Raw genomic sequence first — 17630 nt, forward strand, 5'->3', positions numbered from 1 at the left:
AGGTCCAGGATTCTGGTAAAGGCTTTGCTATGGAATTGAGAGGTAATATATCTTCCTCTGAGACTTGGAGACCAGCTGAATAGTTAGTGATCAAAATCAAGAGAAAGAAAGATTAGGGACTTTTAAATAGCACAGTAGGATATGAAATCATCTGTAGGTGTCCAGTAGGTTTGGGACTTGAGGGTGGTTTGAACAAGTATGAGAGAGTATATTGGGTTGTCAGTAAGGATTGATAGGCCTTCTGTCAGAGTAAAAGTAGCCAGGACACGGAAATGGCATATATATTTATGTAGAGAAGGATGGGAACAGTATAATATTTATTAAAATAGAATTTTGTTGAACCCAAATTTATATAACAAAATGGATGTAGTGTATTACATGCATATTTCTTAGTAAGACATTCTCTCTTGGATTGATTGCCTCCAAATTTTAAAAAATTTTTAGCAAAGATATAATAAATCAAACTTTATTTTTTACACAGTCACTTGCATTTTTGGATATCATTTGCATTTATTTATAGAAGCTCATGCTCACTTAAAAATGTTGCATGCATTTATATATATGGGTTGTATTTAATTGGCTGGATATAAGATAGCTGTATTTGTGTCTGTTCCAAAGTTTATAGAAGTCTATATATTTAAATAATAGGCACAAGAAGAAATTGCCCGACTTCGACGAGAAATGATGAAAAACTGTAAATCTCCTAAATCAACAACAGCACATGCCATCCTCCGGCGGGTGGAGACTGAAAGAGATGTGGCCTTTACTGATTTACGAAGAATGACCACAGAACGAGATAGCCTGAGGGAAAGGCTAAAGGTTTGGGTAAATTTTATCTGTATGACCATTTCTGAAACACAATATAGTGACATTGAAAACATTTTTGTTTGTTTGTTTGTTTTTTAAACAGATTGCCCAAGAGACAGCATTTAATGAGAAGGCCCATTTGGAACAAAGGATAGAGGAGCTGGAGTGTACAGTTCATAACGTAAAGAAAAATCACTTTTGTGCTTTCGGCTATAAACTGTCAGTAGCTTCCCCCTTTCCCTTGTTTTCCATGTTCAGAGACGCTCTTTTATTTTTCTAAGATAGTGTTAATAATCCTAAAATATTTAAGATGGTGTGCATGGTATAAATTATCACTTTTTCATTATTTATTTCCTTCCAAAAAAATATAAGTAAAGTCTTTTTTTCTGTTGGGTTGCAAGTGTGTTCTTTTAAAAAACCCATTAGGGATACATCTGTGGGATTTTAGCAACTTTCTCATCTCCCTATTTTATTAAAGATAGCATTGTCAGATACAGAGAAACTGGTTTATTCTATCTAAAGGGTAGCTAAAGTAGAAGAAAGTATTATGAAATGAAAATTAATGAGAAGAATGTATTTAAGCTGAATTTAAAAGTGAAGCATCACTTTTTACTAATCAAGAATTTTAGATGCTATGAATATGTATTTGAGATGTTATGACTATATAAAGAAAATTAGGGGAATTTGACTTTCTATTACCAAATTTAATTGAATATATTTATAAATTCATCTGTATTACGTTATAATGAGAAAAAAAGCATTACTCAGGAGAAACATTTTTTTCATAATTCCTTTTTATATGTATAATTTGTTAATGTTTAACAACAAATAAATCCTTTTGCAAATAAGTTACATATGCTGCAGTCAAAATGAACCAGATTGAAAATGTAGATGCATATACTGTGATAGGCTTTATGCATAGGTTGTGCAGTGGCTTGTTCTTGTTCGTCTTCCACAGTACTTTGTCTATACAGCCTCCCACAACATTCAAGTCTAATCTGATCATCTCTTAGTGTAAATCTCGTCATATGCCACAGTTTGCACAAAGAAAGGATGTCTCTTAGGAAGATTTTGTTAGTGGTGGCAATAACCTTGTCATTCTACTTGTATAGCTTGATGATGAACGTATGGAGCAAATGTCAAATATGACTTTGATGAAGGAAACCATAACTACTGTGGAAAAAGAAATGAAATCACTAGCAAGAAAGGCAATGGACACTGAAAGTGAACTTGGCAGACAAAAGGCAGAGAATAATTCTTTGAGGTAAACTAAATTACCTTTAAACAACTAGTTTACTATAACTACTAGATCTGCTTTTCGTATTTTATAATGATATTTGTTGACTTTAATTTCTTAGAGGGTTATTATGAAGCATTTGTAGAAATCTCAGCACACATTAAATGATTTCCCCAAATTCCTTTATGGACTGGTAATGTCATACTTTTTCTTTTTTTTAACGATTTTATTTATTTATTCATGAGAGACACAGAGAGAGAAGCAGAGACATAAGCAGAGGGAGAAGCAGGCTCCATCCAGGGAGCCTGATGTGGGATTCTAGCCGGGCATTCTGGGATCACGCTCTGAGCCAAAGGCAGACGCTCAACCATTGAGCCACCCAGGCGTCCCTAGTAGTGCCATAGTTAACTAGGAGTTAAACTTCTGGTAACTTTCATCTTACATTTTTTGCAGAAAGCCTAATGTTTAACTGAACTAGCTTTTACAAAGTCTGTCTGGGTACCAAGCATATTTGACCTTGGCCTTTGAACATGTAGGACCATATAATGGAACCTCTGTTAATTGAATGCCAAGTTGGTACTTAACCCTTCCTATATACTGGTATGGTAGTCCGAGAAATTCCAAATAAAGCAACCTACAGGCAATAAGTATAGGGGAATAAGTTTTTGAAGACCTCCATGTTAGCAGTTTTAGTGTCTGTTGAGGGGAAAGATAGCATTCTACATATTCAATTATGTTGAATTGCAGTGTATTTGAACATTTGAAAAATAGTAGTTCATATGAGTGTGAAATATATTATTAAGTCTACAGGTAATACTTGGTTCATATGCTCATATGAACTCCCATAGTCCTCTCTTTGATCTTTCAAGGGTCTGTGATACATATGTTGGAATAACTTGTTAGGACAGATAATCACTCAGATATTTTTCCTTCATTTAGTTTTAAATTTCCTGTTTAAAAGGATAATGCAAGCTCAGGTAAAATAAAAATAATAATAAAATGCCACAAAAACAACAACAAAGAAAACCCTGGAGAATAGAAAAAAGTGTGAAGATAATTTAAATCATCCATGATTCCCTAACTCACTGAAAACTATTATTAATATAGATCTCTTTCTAACCAGGAATATTTCCGTCCTTGTTACATGAGCTTTCTATGTAATTGACGTCTTTCTATATTAGCTTACATATTTGGCCAGCCTCACTTAATTGTATATCATAAGCATTGCCAGTGTTATTAGAAGTTCCTTGAAAGCATTTTAGTAGTTTATTAAAATATTCTGTCAGATAGTTATATGATACTTGGAAGGTTTTTGCATACATTTGTTTTCTTTTAACAGTATTATTAGAGTCTAATTGACATACATTCAGTAAACTGCACATGTTTAAAGTGTTCAGTTTGGTAAGTATGTGTATATACCTGTAAAACTGTTGGCACAATTAAGATAGTGGCCCTATCCATCATTCCTGAAAGTTTCTTCATTTCTCTCTGTAACCTCTCACCTATCCTGCCAATCCCTAAACAACCACTGATTTGCCTTCTGTCCTGGAGATTTGTTTGGATTTTCTAAAATGTTATATACGTGAAATCATATAGTATATATTATTTTAGGAACTGTTTTCCCTCAGCATAATTATTTTGAAATTTATCCATATACTATCATCAATAGTTTATTCTTTTCTGTTGCTGAAGTATTCCATTTTATGAATATATGGACATTTCAGTTGTTTCCAGTTTGGAGCTATAACAAATAAAACATTCTTGTGTCTTCTTACGTGAATCTTTGGACATAGCTTTTATTTTTCTTGGATGAAGTACATAAGAGTACAGTAACTGAATCATGTGATGGATAAATGTTTAACTTTTGAAGAATATATTAAACTATTTTCCAAGGTGGCTGTACTATTTTATTTTACATTTACACCAGTAGTGTATGAGTGTTGCAGGTGTTCTGTAGCCTCATCTCAACACTTGGTATGCATTATCTTTTAATCTTAAGCATTATAATAGGTATGTATTATGGTTTTAATTTGCCTTCCCTAATGACTAATGATTTTGAGCATCTGTGCATGTGCTTATGTACCATACATTCATCTTCTGTAGTGTCTATTCAAATCTTTTGCACACTTCTATTGAATTGTTTATATTGTAAAAGTCCTTTCTATATTCTAAGTCCTATGTCAGGTATATTTTGCAGGTTTTCCCCACTATGTGGCTTACCTTTTTATTATGTGTGTTTTAAAAAGCAAATGCTTTCCATTTTGATTAAGTGAAATTTATTGATTTTTTTAAAAAATTATATTCAGGGGATCCCTGGGTGGCGCAGCGGTTTAGCGCCTGCCTTTGGCCCAGGGCGTGATCCTGGAGACCCGGGATCGAATCCCACGTCAGGCTCCCGGTGCATGGAGCCTGCTTCTCCCTCTGCCTATGTCTCTGCCTCTCTCTCTCTCTCTGTGACTATCATAAATAAATGAAAAAAAAATTTAAAAAAAAAATTATATTCAGGTTTTTGTATTCTTTTAAAGAAATTTTTGTGAAGCATAAGGTCACTAAATTTTTCTTCTGTGTTTTCTTCCAGCAGCGTTATTGTTCTTTTTTTTTTTTTTTAAGATTTTATTTATTTATTCATGAGAAACACAGAGAGGAGAGAGAGGGAGAGAGGCAGAGATGCAGGCAGAGGGAGAAGCAGGCTCCATGCAGGGAGCCTGACACGGAACTCCATCCTAGGTCCCCAGGATCACACCCTGGGCTGAAGGTGGTGCTAAACCGCTGAGCCACTCGGGCTGCCCTACATTATAGTTCTTAACGTTTAAGTCTGCTATCCATTTCAAAGTTTGTATATAGTACAAGATATAGATCAGAGTTAACTTTTTTTTTGCATAAAGATATCCAGTTGTTCCAGTATTTGTTGAAAAACTATCCTTTCCATGCTATATTGTTTTTTTATTTTGTAGAAGGTCAATTGTCCATATATGTATAGGCCTTTTCTTGATGATTATGTTTGATTGTTCTGTGTATATATCTTGATCCCAATATAGCCCAGCCAATTATTTTGTGTGTGTGTTTTTAAGGTCTTCAGATTAGGTAATGTTAGTCCTCCAACTTTGTTCTTTCTCAAAGTAGTTTTGGCTATTCTGTTGTATTTTATTTTAATTTTAGAATCAGTTTCACAGTGTATACAAAAAAAACCTGCTTGGGAATTTGATTGGAATTGGGAAAAGTGACATCTAAGGAATATGAAGAGATCCCACTTGCAGAGTATATTGCTCCATTGTTTGTTTAGAACTTTAATTTTCCTCAGCAGTGTTTTGTAGTTTTTAGTGTATAGGTCCTGTACTTCTTTTTTCAAATTTATCTTTATTTCCTATTTTTTGATGCTGTTGGAAGTGGAATTTTTAAATTTCACTTTCTGATTGCTTATTGCTTATATATGAAAATACAATTGTTTTTAAAAATAAACAATAATAAATATTTTCAACAGTTTTAGATTAACAGAGCAATTGTGAAGATGGTAGAGTTACTACATACCTCATACCAATTTCCTCTCTTATTAACATCTTACACTAGTACATTACATTGTTACAATTAATGATTCAGTTATTTGATACATTACTAACTGAAGTCCATACTATATTCAGATTTCCTTAGTTTTCCTCTAATGTCCTTTTTCTGTTCAGGATCCTAGCCAGGACACAAAATTACATTTAATTGTCATGTCTCCTTAGGCTTCTCTTGGCTATAACAGCCTCATACTTTCCTTGTTTTTGATGACCTTGACAGTTTTGAGGAATACTGATCAGGTATTTTGTAGAATGTCTCTCAGTTGGGGTTTGCCTGCTGTTTTTGTCATGATTAGACTGGATAATTTCTTTTTGAGAGCGGTCACAGAGGTAAAATGCCATTTTAGGATATATATATATATGGTATTATGAGTACATAATGTTCATAAATTTATTATCATTGATTTTGACCTTGATCACCTGGCTGAGGAAATGTTTGCCTTTTCCAGAACGTCATATAATTGAGATCATACAGTGTACAACCTTTTCAGACTAGCTTCTTTCACTTAGTAATGTGCATTTTAGGTTCATTCATGTTTTTTCATACCTGGATAGCTTATTTCTTTTTATCATTGAATAATAATCTATCATCTGTATGTACTACAGTGTGTTTATCCATGCACATATTAAAGGACATCTTGGTTGCTTCCAGTTTTTGGCAATTATGAATAAACCTGCTGTAAACTTTCTTTTTTTTCTTTCTTTTTTTTTCAAGATTTTATTTATTTACTTTGTTAGACAGAACATAAGCAGGGGAAGCAGCAGGCGGAGGGAGAGGAAGAAGCAGGCTTCCCGCTGAGCAGGGAGCCCAATGTGGGGCTCCATCCCAGGACCCTGGGATCATGACCGGAGACAAAAGCAGACACTTAACCAAATGAGCCACCCAGGTGGCCCATGTTGTAAACTTTCATATGCAGGCTTTTGTGTGGACAGAGGTTTTCAGATCAGTTCAGTAAATACTTAGGGGCACAATTGGTGAATCATAGAGTAAAACTGTATTAAGCTTTATAAGAAACTGTTCAACTCTATCAAGGTGACTATACCATTTTGCATTCCCACCAGCAATGAGTGAGAGTTTCCGTTGCTCCATATCCTTATTAGCATTTGGTATTGTCACATTTTTGTATTTAACCATTATAATAGGTGTATAGCAATATCTCATTGTTTTAATTTGCTAATGACAATTTATGTGGAGTATCTTTTCATATTGTTACTTGCCATCTGTATATTTTCTTTGGTGAGGCATCTGTTTAGATATTTTGCCCATTTTCCAATTTTTTGTTTACTTATTGTTGAGTTTTAAGAATTCTTTGAATATTTTGGATACATATTGTTATCAAATATGTGGTTTGCAAATATATACTTCCCATCTATGTCTTATCTTTTCATTCTTTTAATGGTGCCTTTTGCAAAGCAGAAATTTTAAATTTTGATGAAGTTCAACTTTACCTTATACTTTCATGGATCGTATTTTTGGTGTTGTATTTAAAAACTCATTACCAAAACCAAGGGTGCATATTTTTCTCCTAGAAGTTGTATAGTTTTGCATCTTATGCTTAAGTTCAATGATCTATGTTAATTCTGTGAAAGATGTAAGTTCAGTTCACTTAATTTGCATATGGGTGTCTTGAAATTGTTCTAGCACCATTTGTTGAAATACTGGCCTTTCTGTATTGTCTTTGCTCCTTTATCAAAGATCAATTGCTTATATTTGTGTGGGATCTCTATTTTGTTCCATTGATCTATTTTGAGCATTCTTTTGCCAAACAATGCTGTCTTTATTACTATACCATATAGTAAGTCTTGAAACTAGGTAGTGTGAATCCTCCAACTTTCTCTTCATTGGCAGTGTATTGGCTATTTTCAGTCTTTTGCCTTTCCATATAAAATTTAGAATCCATACCTCTCTAAAATAAATCCCTATAAAATAGCTTTCTGAGATTTTAACTGGATTTGCACTGAATCTGTAAATCAGGTTGGGGAGAACGAGTATCTTAATACAGAATGTTTCAATCCATCAACATGGAATATTTCTCCATTTATTCAGATCTTTAATTTCTTTCATCATTGTTTTATAGTTCCCTTCCTGTAGATACTGTGCATTAATTTTGGGAAGTTCTAGGCCAACATTTTTTTGGCCTTACTTAAATCATTTTTTTAAATTGAAGTATAGTTGATTTATATTTAAGTGTAAACATAGTGATTTGACACTATATATCTTATGAAATGTTCACCACAATGAGTGTAGTTACCATAGATCACTGTACAGTTATAATATTGACTATATTCCCTATATTGTACTTTTCATCCTCATGAATTTATTTTATAATTACTTCAAATATTTCTTAGGCTCTTGTTCTCTTCTTTTTTCTCCTTTTGGTATTTCAGTTAATACAGTTCTTGGATGTTCTGTTTTGTTTTAGTTTTTGTTTTTGTTTTTCTTTTTCTTTTTGCGTTTCAGTTTGGGAAGTTTTTATTGACCTGTTTTTAAGCTCAGTGATTTATGCTTGGCTGTGTCCAAACTACTGACAAGACCATCAAAAGCATTCTTCGTTTTTGTCACATCTTTTGCTTTCTAGCATTTCCTTTTCTTTCAGAGTTTCCATCTCTGTTTATTGTTACCCACCTGTTACTGCATATTGTCTACTTTTTCCATTAGTGCCCTTAACAATTAGTCATAGTTATTTAAAGTTTCCTGTCTGATAATTCCCATGTGCGTACTATATTTGAGTCTGGTTTTATCCTTCGGGTTGTGTTTTTGACTTTTGGCATGGCTCCTAATTTTTTTGTTGAAGCCACACATATTGTATTGGGTGTTAACTGAAGTAAGTAAGCCTTTAGTGTGAATGTTTATGTTAATTTGGCTGGCGATTGAGCTGTGTTCAATGTTTGTGGTAGATGTAGGTGCCAGAGACTTCAAATTCCTCTCTTGTCCTGATTGTTGTTTCTCCTTTTGACTTTAAGCTTCCTTGAGTACCCTTCCTCAGTGTGCATCTTGCAGCTCTGTGGTTGTAATTCACTGTTATTATCATGGAGCCCTGTTAGTGTGGTGTTAAGGTGAGAGGGGTCAACATGTTCTCTAGTCTTACACTTACATTTAAGTCTTTTAGTGGACCTGTGTCTCTGGGCTATGATGTTTACAAGTGTTTTTCCACTGTTGTAACTTTTATTTTATTTTATTTTTTTTATCCACTTATGTAAAACAGGAAGGCTAGAGAGGGTAAGGTGGGAGAAATGTCCTTTTATAGCTTGGATAAGGCTTGGTTAAGTCTTTTTACTTGAAGAGTAAGCTCTTATTTATAGAAAATGCTCTGGGCATATTTCATAATATTACTTTCCCCCTGTCAGAGCCAGAGGGGATCTTTCTCAGATCCCTCCTGTGAGAACCTAGTGGAACTCCTTTAGGTAAACACTGAAGCTATCAGGGACCCCTAAAAAACTGTGACCTCTAGGAGCTTCTCATTCTCATGTTAGTGCAAACTCAGCCTCTAGGAATCTGTCAAAATTGTTATTGAAAAAAAAAATTGTTATTGAAGTGTTCTTAACCATTTGTGATTCCAGTGGCTACTGCTCCAGATGAACAAAAATTGGTTATTCTTTTAAGATTTTGAATTGGCAGTTTACTCTGTAATTCACTATTCTAATGTGCCACAGAAAGTCTGTGATTTTCATTTTGTTCATCTTTTTGTTGTTATAACAATAGAAATGATGGTTTCTAAGCTTTTTATTTGTCAGGGTTAAAACCAGAAGTCCTACAATTGATTTTTATATATTTATTTAGTATTTTACAACTTTGCTAGATTTACCTTTCAGTTCTAATAGCCTCTTTGTACAATCCATTTAATTTTCTATGTTGATAAGTTATCTGCAAACAAAGACAGTTTTACATGTTCAGTCTGCATGCTTGTTTTTGTTTTTGTTTTTTCTATTTCTTATTTCACTGCCTGGAACATCCAGTACAACATTGAATAGAAATGGTAAAGTGGACATCCTTGTCCTGTTCCACATCAAAAGTGGAAACATTTAGATTCTCAACAGTTAGTATGATGCTAGCTGTATGTTTTTCATAGATTTCTTCTTTCAGGTTGAAAAAGTTAAAAGTTTTTATTCCTTTAAAAGATTACTTACTGAGAGGATTTATTTTTTCCCCTAGGGATAGATGTGTTTCGTCAAATCAGTCAGGATAAATTATACTTTTTATAGATTTCTGGTGTCAGTTTATGCTTTAAAATATTTACATGTATTTTTATAATTGAGATTGGCCAATAACTTGCCTTTCTTGGGGTTTCTTAAAATCAGATTTTGGTATCAATATCATGTAAACTTTATAATAATCTCAATTCATTTTTTTCTTTCATTACCTGGAAGAATTTGCATAATATTAGAGTTTTAGTACTTAACCAATGAAGCCTTTTGGGTCTTACTTTTTTTTTTTGAAGGAAATTTTTATTTTATTTGTTTAATGGATAAAGGAACAATTAGAAATCTCTTCTTATGCCATTCAACATATATTCAAAGGCATTTGTATGTTTTCTCTAAATTTTAAAATTTTTTTAAAATAGTGTTTATAATATCCTATGAAGATTTTAATGTCTAGAGAATCTGTAATGATTTCCCCTTTTTTAGTATATTATTAGTCTTTTCAAAGGACCAACATTTTGCTTTGGTCATCCTCATTAAGTTTTGTTCTTTATTATTTCCTTCTATTTTCTTTAGATTTTAAATTTTTTTCCTAATTTCTTCGCATAAATGCTTATGTCATTACTTTTCAGGCCTATTTTCCCCCCTCATATAAACATTTAAGGTCTTAAGTTTTCCTCAAAATACCTATTTAAATGTATCCTACAAGTTTTGTTATGTAGTTACTTCTTATAAAATATTTTCTTGGGCAGCCCAGGTGGCTCAGCGGTTCAGCATCGCCTTCAGCCCAGGGCATGATCCTGGAGACCCGGGATCGAGTCCCACGTCGGGCTCCCTGCATGGAGCCTGCTTCTCCCTCTGCCTGCGTCTCTGCCTCTCTCTCTCTCTCTCTCTCCCATGAATAAATAAAACCTTTAAAATTTTTTTTCTGATTTTCATCATTACTTCTTACTTGATCTGTTGGTTATTTTTTTTTTAAGATTTTTATTTATTTATTCATGAGAGAGAGAGAGAGAGGCAGAGACGCAGGCAGAGGGAGAAGCAGGCTCCATGCAGGGAGCCCGACGTGGGACTCGATCCCGGGTCTCCAGAATCACGCCCTGGGCTGAAGTCGATGCTGAACCGCTGAACCACCTGGGCTGCCCCTATTGGTTATTTTTTAGTGTGATTTTAAGTAACCAAAAACATAATGAACTTTAATTTTTTTGATTGACTTTTTGCTAATTAAATAATTTTGCAGAACATACTAGATTTCAAATTTCTGAAATGTGTTGCCGTCTACATAGTGGTCAATATTTGGTAATTTTCAGTGTATACTTGAGAAATTTGTTAATTCTGAAATAGTTGGGTGCAGTGTTTTTGTATTTGTCCTTAGTTCAGATTTGTAATCATGTTATTCAGATACATTACGTATTTGTACTAAATTTTGTGTCTTAAAAAAAATAATAATAAAAAAATAAATAAATTTTGTGTCTTATTTACAGAGATTTTATTGAAAGAGTTGTCTAAATTTCTGGCTCCAATGTCTTGCATTTTGTTCTTTTATTTTTTTTTTTCGGATGTTCTTTTAAACCTACTATAATCTCCCTTTTTCTCTCATCATTTTATGAAAACTTTTTTTTTTTAAGACTTTATTCATAGAGACACACAGAGAGAGAGGCAGAGACACAGGCAGAGATGAAGCAGGCACCATGCAGAGAGCCTGACATGGGGCTCGATCCAGGGTCTCCAGGATCACACCTGGGCTACAGGCGGTGCTAAACCACTGCACCACCGTGGCTGCCCCTATGAAAACTTTTTTCAAGGTAATATTTACTTTCATGTTGCTCAATTCAGTGTCAGACCCCAGTCTTCATTTTATTTAACCTATCAGCAACATTTGACAAAGATATCAGTTGCATCTTTGCTCTACTCCTTTAAATGCTTTCTTCATTTGGCTTCTGAGGTACCATGCTCATTTGATTTTCTTTTCATCTCGTTGACTGTCCTTTCTCAGTTTCTGTTGCTAGTTCCTTCTCATCTCCATGACCTGCAAATGTTGGAGTGTCCCTGAGCTCAGTCCTTAGACTATTTGTCTTCTTATATTTATATTCATCCCCCAGTGAACTCATCCAGTCTCATGTATTTACTTTGGATTCTCAAATATATACCTGTAGCATGGTGTTCTCTCTTGAAGTCCAGACTTCAATGTCCAACCACCTCCTTTTTATTTTCACTGGGATGTGTAATAGACATCTCAAGCTTAACATTTTCAAACCTGAGTTGTGCTATACACTACCCTTCACCCTCTGAAATTCATAAATCTGCTCTTTCAGTCTTCCCATCTCAGTAAATGAAAAGTCTCTTCATGTAATTCTTGCCCTGAAACCTTGAGTGATCTGTGATTTCATATATCCATATCCAATCCAATTTGTTTTGTCTTTAAAATATACCCAAAAGCAGAAAATTTCTCACCACCTCTGTTGTAACCTTGGTGATATTGAAGGATATTTTCACTAGGTAGACAATTATAAAGATTGGGAATTATTTTTATTTTAACACCTTAATAGTATCTTTGCACTCTCTTATGACTTATTTCTGCTGAGACATCAGCTGTCAGTTTAATTTTTATAGATCAATATCATCCTACTTTTGTAATATATTCACATTATAGGTTTCAAGTTTACATGTACAAAAGGCAAGGAATCACAATCTACTCAGAAGAGATTGAACTACATTCAATATAGTTAAAATATTGTTGTTCCTGTTTTCTGTTTTGTCAGTTGTTGAGAAAATTACAAGTTTTGTCCTGTGTGTGAACACTCACTAGAAATTGAGTCCTGGGCATAGTTGAGCATATGTCTGGATTTCTGTATCTCTAAACTGAGGTTCCGTAGTGTTCCAAGCCAAATCAGCCAAAAAAGAAATGAATCAATTTCTATTTGGGGTTCACTGTCGGTGAAGAAGAAAATCCCCAGTGTTTCAGAACTAGTATTCATTATCTATGTACCTATGCTGCTTAAATGAACTTTTCTTTCTAAACAGGTATATTTTATTTTATTTTTTTTATTTTTTTATTTTTTTATTTTCTTAACAATATTTTATTGGTGTTCAATTTACTAACATACAGAATAACACCCAGTGCCCGTCACCCATTCACTCCCACCCCCCGCCCTCTTCCCCTTCTACCACCCCTAGTTCGTTTCCCAGAGTTAGCAGTCTTTATGTTCTGTCTCCCTTTCTGATATCTCCCACCCATTTCTTCTCCCTTCCCTTATTTCCCTTTCACTATTATTTATATTCCCCAAATGAATGAGAACATATAATGTTTGTCCTTCTCCGACTGACTTACTTCACTCAGCATAATACCCTCCAGTTCCATCCACGTTGAAGCAAATGGTGGGTATTTGTCATTTCTAATAGCTGAGTAATATTCCATTGTATACATAAACCACATCTTCTTTATCCATTCATCTTTCGTTGGACACCGAGGCTCCTTCCACAGTTTGGCTATAGTGGCCATTGCTGCTAGAAACATCGGGGTGCAGGTGTCCCGGCGTTTCATTGCATTTGTATCTTTGGGGTAAATCCCCAACAGTGCAATTACTGGGTCGTAGGGCAGGTATATTTTTAACTGTTTGAGGAACCTCCACACAGTTTTCCAGAGTGGCTGCACCAGTTCACATTCCCACCAACAGTGTAAGAGGGTTCCCTTTTCTCCGCATCCTCTCCAACATTTGTTGTTTCCTGCCTTGTTAATTTTCCCCATTCTCACTGGTGTGAGGTGGTATCTCATTGTAGTTTTGATTTGTATTTCCCTGATGGCAAGTGATGCAGAGCATTTTCTCATATGCATGTTGGCCATGTCTATGTCTTCCTCTGTGAGATTTCTGTTCATGTCTTTTGCCCATTTCATGATTGGATTGTTTGTTTCTTTGGTGTTGAGTTTAATAAGTTCTTTATAGATCTTGGAAACTTAAACAGGTATATTTTAGTAGCAGAAGTTCTTCTGTTTGAATTTCTATGTCAGACAATAATAGTAAAGAGCTGGAGTATTCTCAGAATATTTCCTAGAAGTAGATTTTTTTTTAAAATCTGTGTGTCTGCATCAGTGTATCAAGTATCTCTAGGCCCAAGAAGATTTTTCCATATAGTTGAATGTTTGATAAAGCTGTTAATAAAAAGTTAGTTTTGGGTCTTTGTGTCCAGTGATTCCAAGACTGGTTCAATTTGGGTCTGGGTATTTGAGACTAGTAAGATTTCAGTATTAAAATCTATTGCAGATGACATGATATTCTATGTAGAAAATCCAAAAGTATCAATAAAAAGAGTCTAGAATGAGTAAGCAATAACAACAAGGTTGTAGGAGATGAGGTTAATATATAAAATCAATTGCTTTTTTTATACTAGCAATGAAGAAGTGGAATTTAAAATTGAAAACATGGTACCATTTATATTAGTACCAAATGAAATACTGAAGTATAAATCTATCAAATTATGTATAAGATCTATATGAGAAAAGGTACAAAATTGATGAAAGAAATCAAAGAGAAACTAAATAAACTGAAAAATATTCTGGGGGTGCCAGGGTTATTAGCTCAGTCAGTTAAGCATCTGACTCTTGATTTTTGTCTCAGGTCCCGGCTCAGGTTATGATCTCAGGGTCACAGATTGGGCCCTGCATTGAGCTCTGCATTCAGCAGGGAGTCTTCTTTAGGATTCCCTCTCTCCTCTGCCCCTTCTCCCCACTCATACACACACACACTCTCTCTCAAATAAATCTATCTTTTAAAAAAAAATTCTATGTTCATGGATAGGAAAACTTAATATTTTCAAGATGTCCATTTTTCCCATCTTGATCTATAGATTCAGTAAGTTCAAATCAAAATCAAGCAAGTTATTTGTGGGTATCAACAAACATTTTATATGGAGAGGCAAAAGAATAAGCAACAGAATATTGAAGAAAGACTAAGTTGGAGTACTGATAGTACTTGATTTCAAGACTTACTATAAAGCTACAATGATGAAGACAGTGTTGTATTGGTAAAAGAGTAGACAAATAGGTCAATGGAATGGAATAGAGAGCCCAGAAATAAACCTGCATAAATATAGTCAATTGATCTTTGACAAAGGAGCAAAGGCAATATAATAGAGCAGAGATAGTCTTTTCCACAAACAGTACTGGAGCTACTAGATATCCACATGCCAAAAAAAAAAAAAAAAAATTGCAACACAGATATCACACCCTTCAAATTAACTCAAAATGGGTCATATTCCTAAATGTAGAATGCAAAACTGTAAAACTTCTAGAAGATGACAGAGAAAACTTAAGTGACCTTGAGTATGTTAATGACTTTTTAGATACACCAGCAAAGACATGATCCTCGCAAGAAATAATTGATTAACTATACTTAAATAAATTAAAGACTTATGCTCTGCAAAAGACAATGTCAAGAAAATGAGAAGCCAAGCCACAGACCGTGAGAAAATATTTGCCAAAGACACAGCTGATAACTGTTATCCAAAACATACAAACAACCTTTTAAAAACTCTAACAAACAATCCAATTAAAAAATGGGCTGAAGACCTTAGCAGACCTCCACAAAGAAGATATACAAATGGTAAATAAGCATATGAAAAGATACTCCATAGGTCATCAGGGAAATGCAAATTAAAACAATAGTGAGATACCATTACATACCTATTAGAATGGACAAAATCTGGGTCACTGACAACAAATGCTGGTGAGGATGTGGGTCAGCAGGAACTCTTACTCATTGCTGGTGGGAATTCAAAATGGTACAGCCACTTTATTAGACAGTGTGGCAGTTTCTGCAAAGCTACACATACTCTTACCGTACAGCATTCTGTGGCATTTACTCAAAGCAGTTGAAATCTTTTTTTTTTTTTTAATATTTTCTTTCTTTATTCAGGAGACACACACAGAGGCAGAGACATAGAGGGAGAAGCAGGCTCCCTATGGGGAGCCTGATGTGGGACTCGATTCCAGGACCCCAGGATCATGACCCGAGCCAAAGACAGACACTCAACTACTGAGCCACCCAGGTGCCCCAAAGTAGTTGAAATCTTTGTGTGGCACAAAAACCTACACAAGATTACAGCAGCTTTAATCATGATTGCCCAAGCTTGGAAGCAACCAAAATCTATTCTGAGACTCTGGGCATTTGGGGAAAAAAAAAACGTAGGTTGCTTAAAGTTCTAAATATACCTTGGAGTTGTAAAAGTCTTTTTTTTTTTTTTTAAGATTTTATTTATTTATTCATGAGAGACAGGGAGAGAGGCAGAGACACACAGGCAGAGGGAGAAGCAGGCTCCATGCAAGGAGCCTGCCATGTGACTCGATCCCTGGTCTCCAGGATCACGCCCTGAGCTGAAGATGGTGCTAAACCACTGAGTCACCCAGGCTGCCCTGTAAAAGTCTTTTCTGATACTAGCATTACGAGAGTCTGCCAAAGGTTACCAGCTTTATTTCTGAGGTTTCTATTGCTTAAATGTCTATCTTATGTGTGAGTTTATTGGTCAGTGATTTAAAGGTTTGATTTGAGAACTTCTGATTATGCATGTAGTTTTCCTTTCTGTTTTTCTTAATAGATGGATCCCTGTATTGTACAAGGGAAATGGCTATTTTGGAAAGTATATGGCTGCAGTGTAATAGCAGAAGAGTAGCTGTGGTGTACACTGGAAGGTTTTGCCACAGTCCATTTGTCTTTCAGGAGCCATCATTTTATAAATTGATAGGCTTGTTACATTTATGCTTCTGATTTTTAACATGCATTTTTTAAAGATTTTTAAAAAAGTAATCACTATACCCAATGTGGGGCTTGAACCCACAACCTCAATCAAGGGTTGCACGATCCACCGACTGAGCCAGCCAGGCACCCCTTTGCTTGCATTTTTAAATGCTGCTTTACAAGAAAAAAGCTTAGAAGATAATTTGTCAAGGCATTTTAAAAGATTCTTCATTTGGACTACAGTGGAATTTCACTGTATTTTCAAAGTTTTTCTTTTTGTTGATTTACTATACCATCCTGTAGACAGTGTTTTTTCCCCCAGATGCATGTTGAATAAAGATAATTAGGTAGAATTTCATAATAGGAATTGTGCAGAGAATGTTTTGTCTCCATTGTCCACTGTAGTTAGTTCTTCACTAAAAGCTAAGTAAGCTTTTGTAATAGCACCACTGAAACCCCTTGCTACCTTCTTCCATGAGCCAAGGATACAGTGGTAGCTCCCCTGATGTCTTCCTGGGCAGCCAGAGTGCCCAGGGACAGAGCAGCATAGTAACTCTACCTGTATCAGTTTATTTTTGATCTGTTGAGTACAATTTATCTTTTCCCCTCTACTTGTAAGATATTCTTTTAATGTTTGCTTTTTATCTACTAAATGTTCCTAGGTGTGGTTTTCTTTTTATTTATCCTTAGGTTTTTAAGATATTTTGACTTTGTTGTTTGATAGCCTTCATTAGTTTTAGAAAACTCTCCACTGTTTTCATTTCAGATGGTACTTTTGCCCCTTCATCTTTTAATCTTTTTTCCTGACCTTTCTTCTAGTTCACCCATTTCCTCTTCAATTGTGTTAAACCTGCTGTTAAAGCTATCGGTTGAATTAATTTTGGTTTTTGCATTTTTCATTTCTGGAATTTACATTTGACATTTTTAAAATATATTTTTTCAAGTCCCTCTAGAGATCTATCTTGGGGACACCTGGGTAGCTCAGAGTTTGAGGATCTGCCTTAAGCTCAGGGCGCAATCCCAGAGTCCTGGGATCAAGTCCCACATCGGACTCCCTGCATAGAGCCTGTTTCTCCCTCTGCCCGTGTCTCTGCTTTTCTCTCTGTCTCTCATGAATAAATAAAATCTTAAAAAAAAAAAAAAACCTTCTATCTT

The 17630-nt window shown here is 34.8% G+C and overlaps 1 protein-coding gene across 10 annotated transcripts in view; it reads left to right on the forward strand.

Annotated features, from left to right (window-relative positions):
- The window catches only part of TSGA10 (testis specific 10), a 174078-nt gene that overhangs the window by 23069 nt on the left and 133379 nt on the right, over nt 1–17630 (forward strand). For all 10 annotated transcript variants that reach the window (XR_013389368.1, XR_013389369.1, XR_013389367.1 and 7 more), the window contains 3 exons: nt 649–819; nt 911–988; nt 1920–2071. Coding sequence is in view for 4 of the 10 variants with exons in the window: in XM_077915060.1 (XP_077771186.1) it covers nt 649–819; nt 911–988; nt 1920–2071 (401 nt within the window). In the remaining 6 variants the exon portion in view is untranslated. The remainder of the gene's footprint in view (nt 1–648; nt 820–910; nt 989–1919; nt 2072–17630) is intronic.

Source organism: Canis aureus, chromosome 11 (genome assembly GCF_053574225.1).
Source record: "Canis aureus isolate CA01 chromosome 11, VMU_Caureus_v.1.0, whole genome shotgun sequence".
NCBI classification, from domain to species: domain Eukaryota; kingdom Metazoa; phylum Chordata; class Mammalia; order Carnivora; family Canidae; genus Canis; species Canis aureus.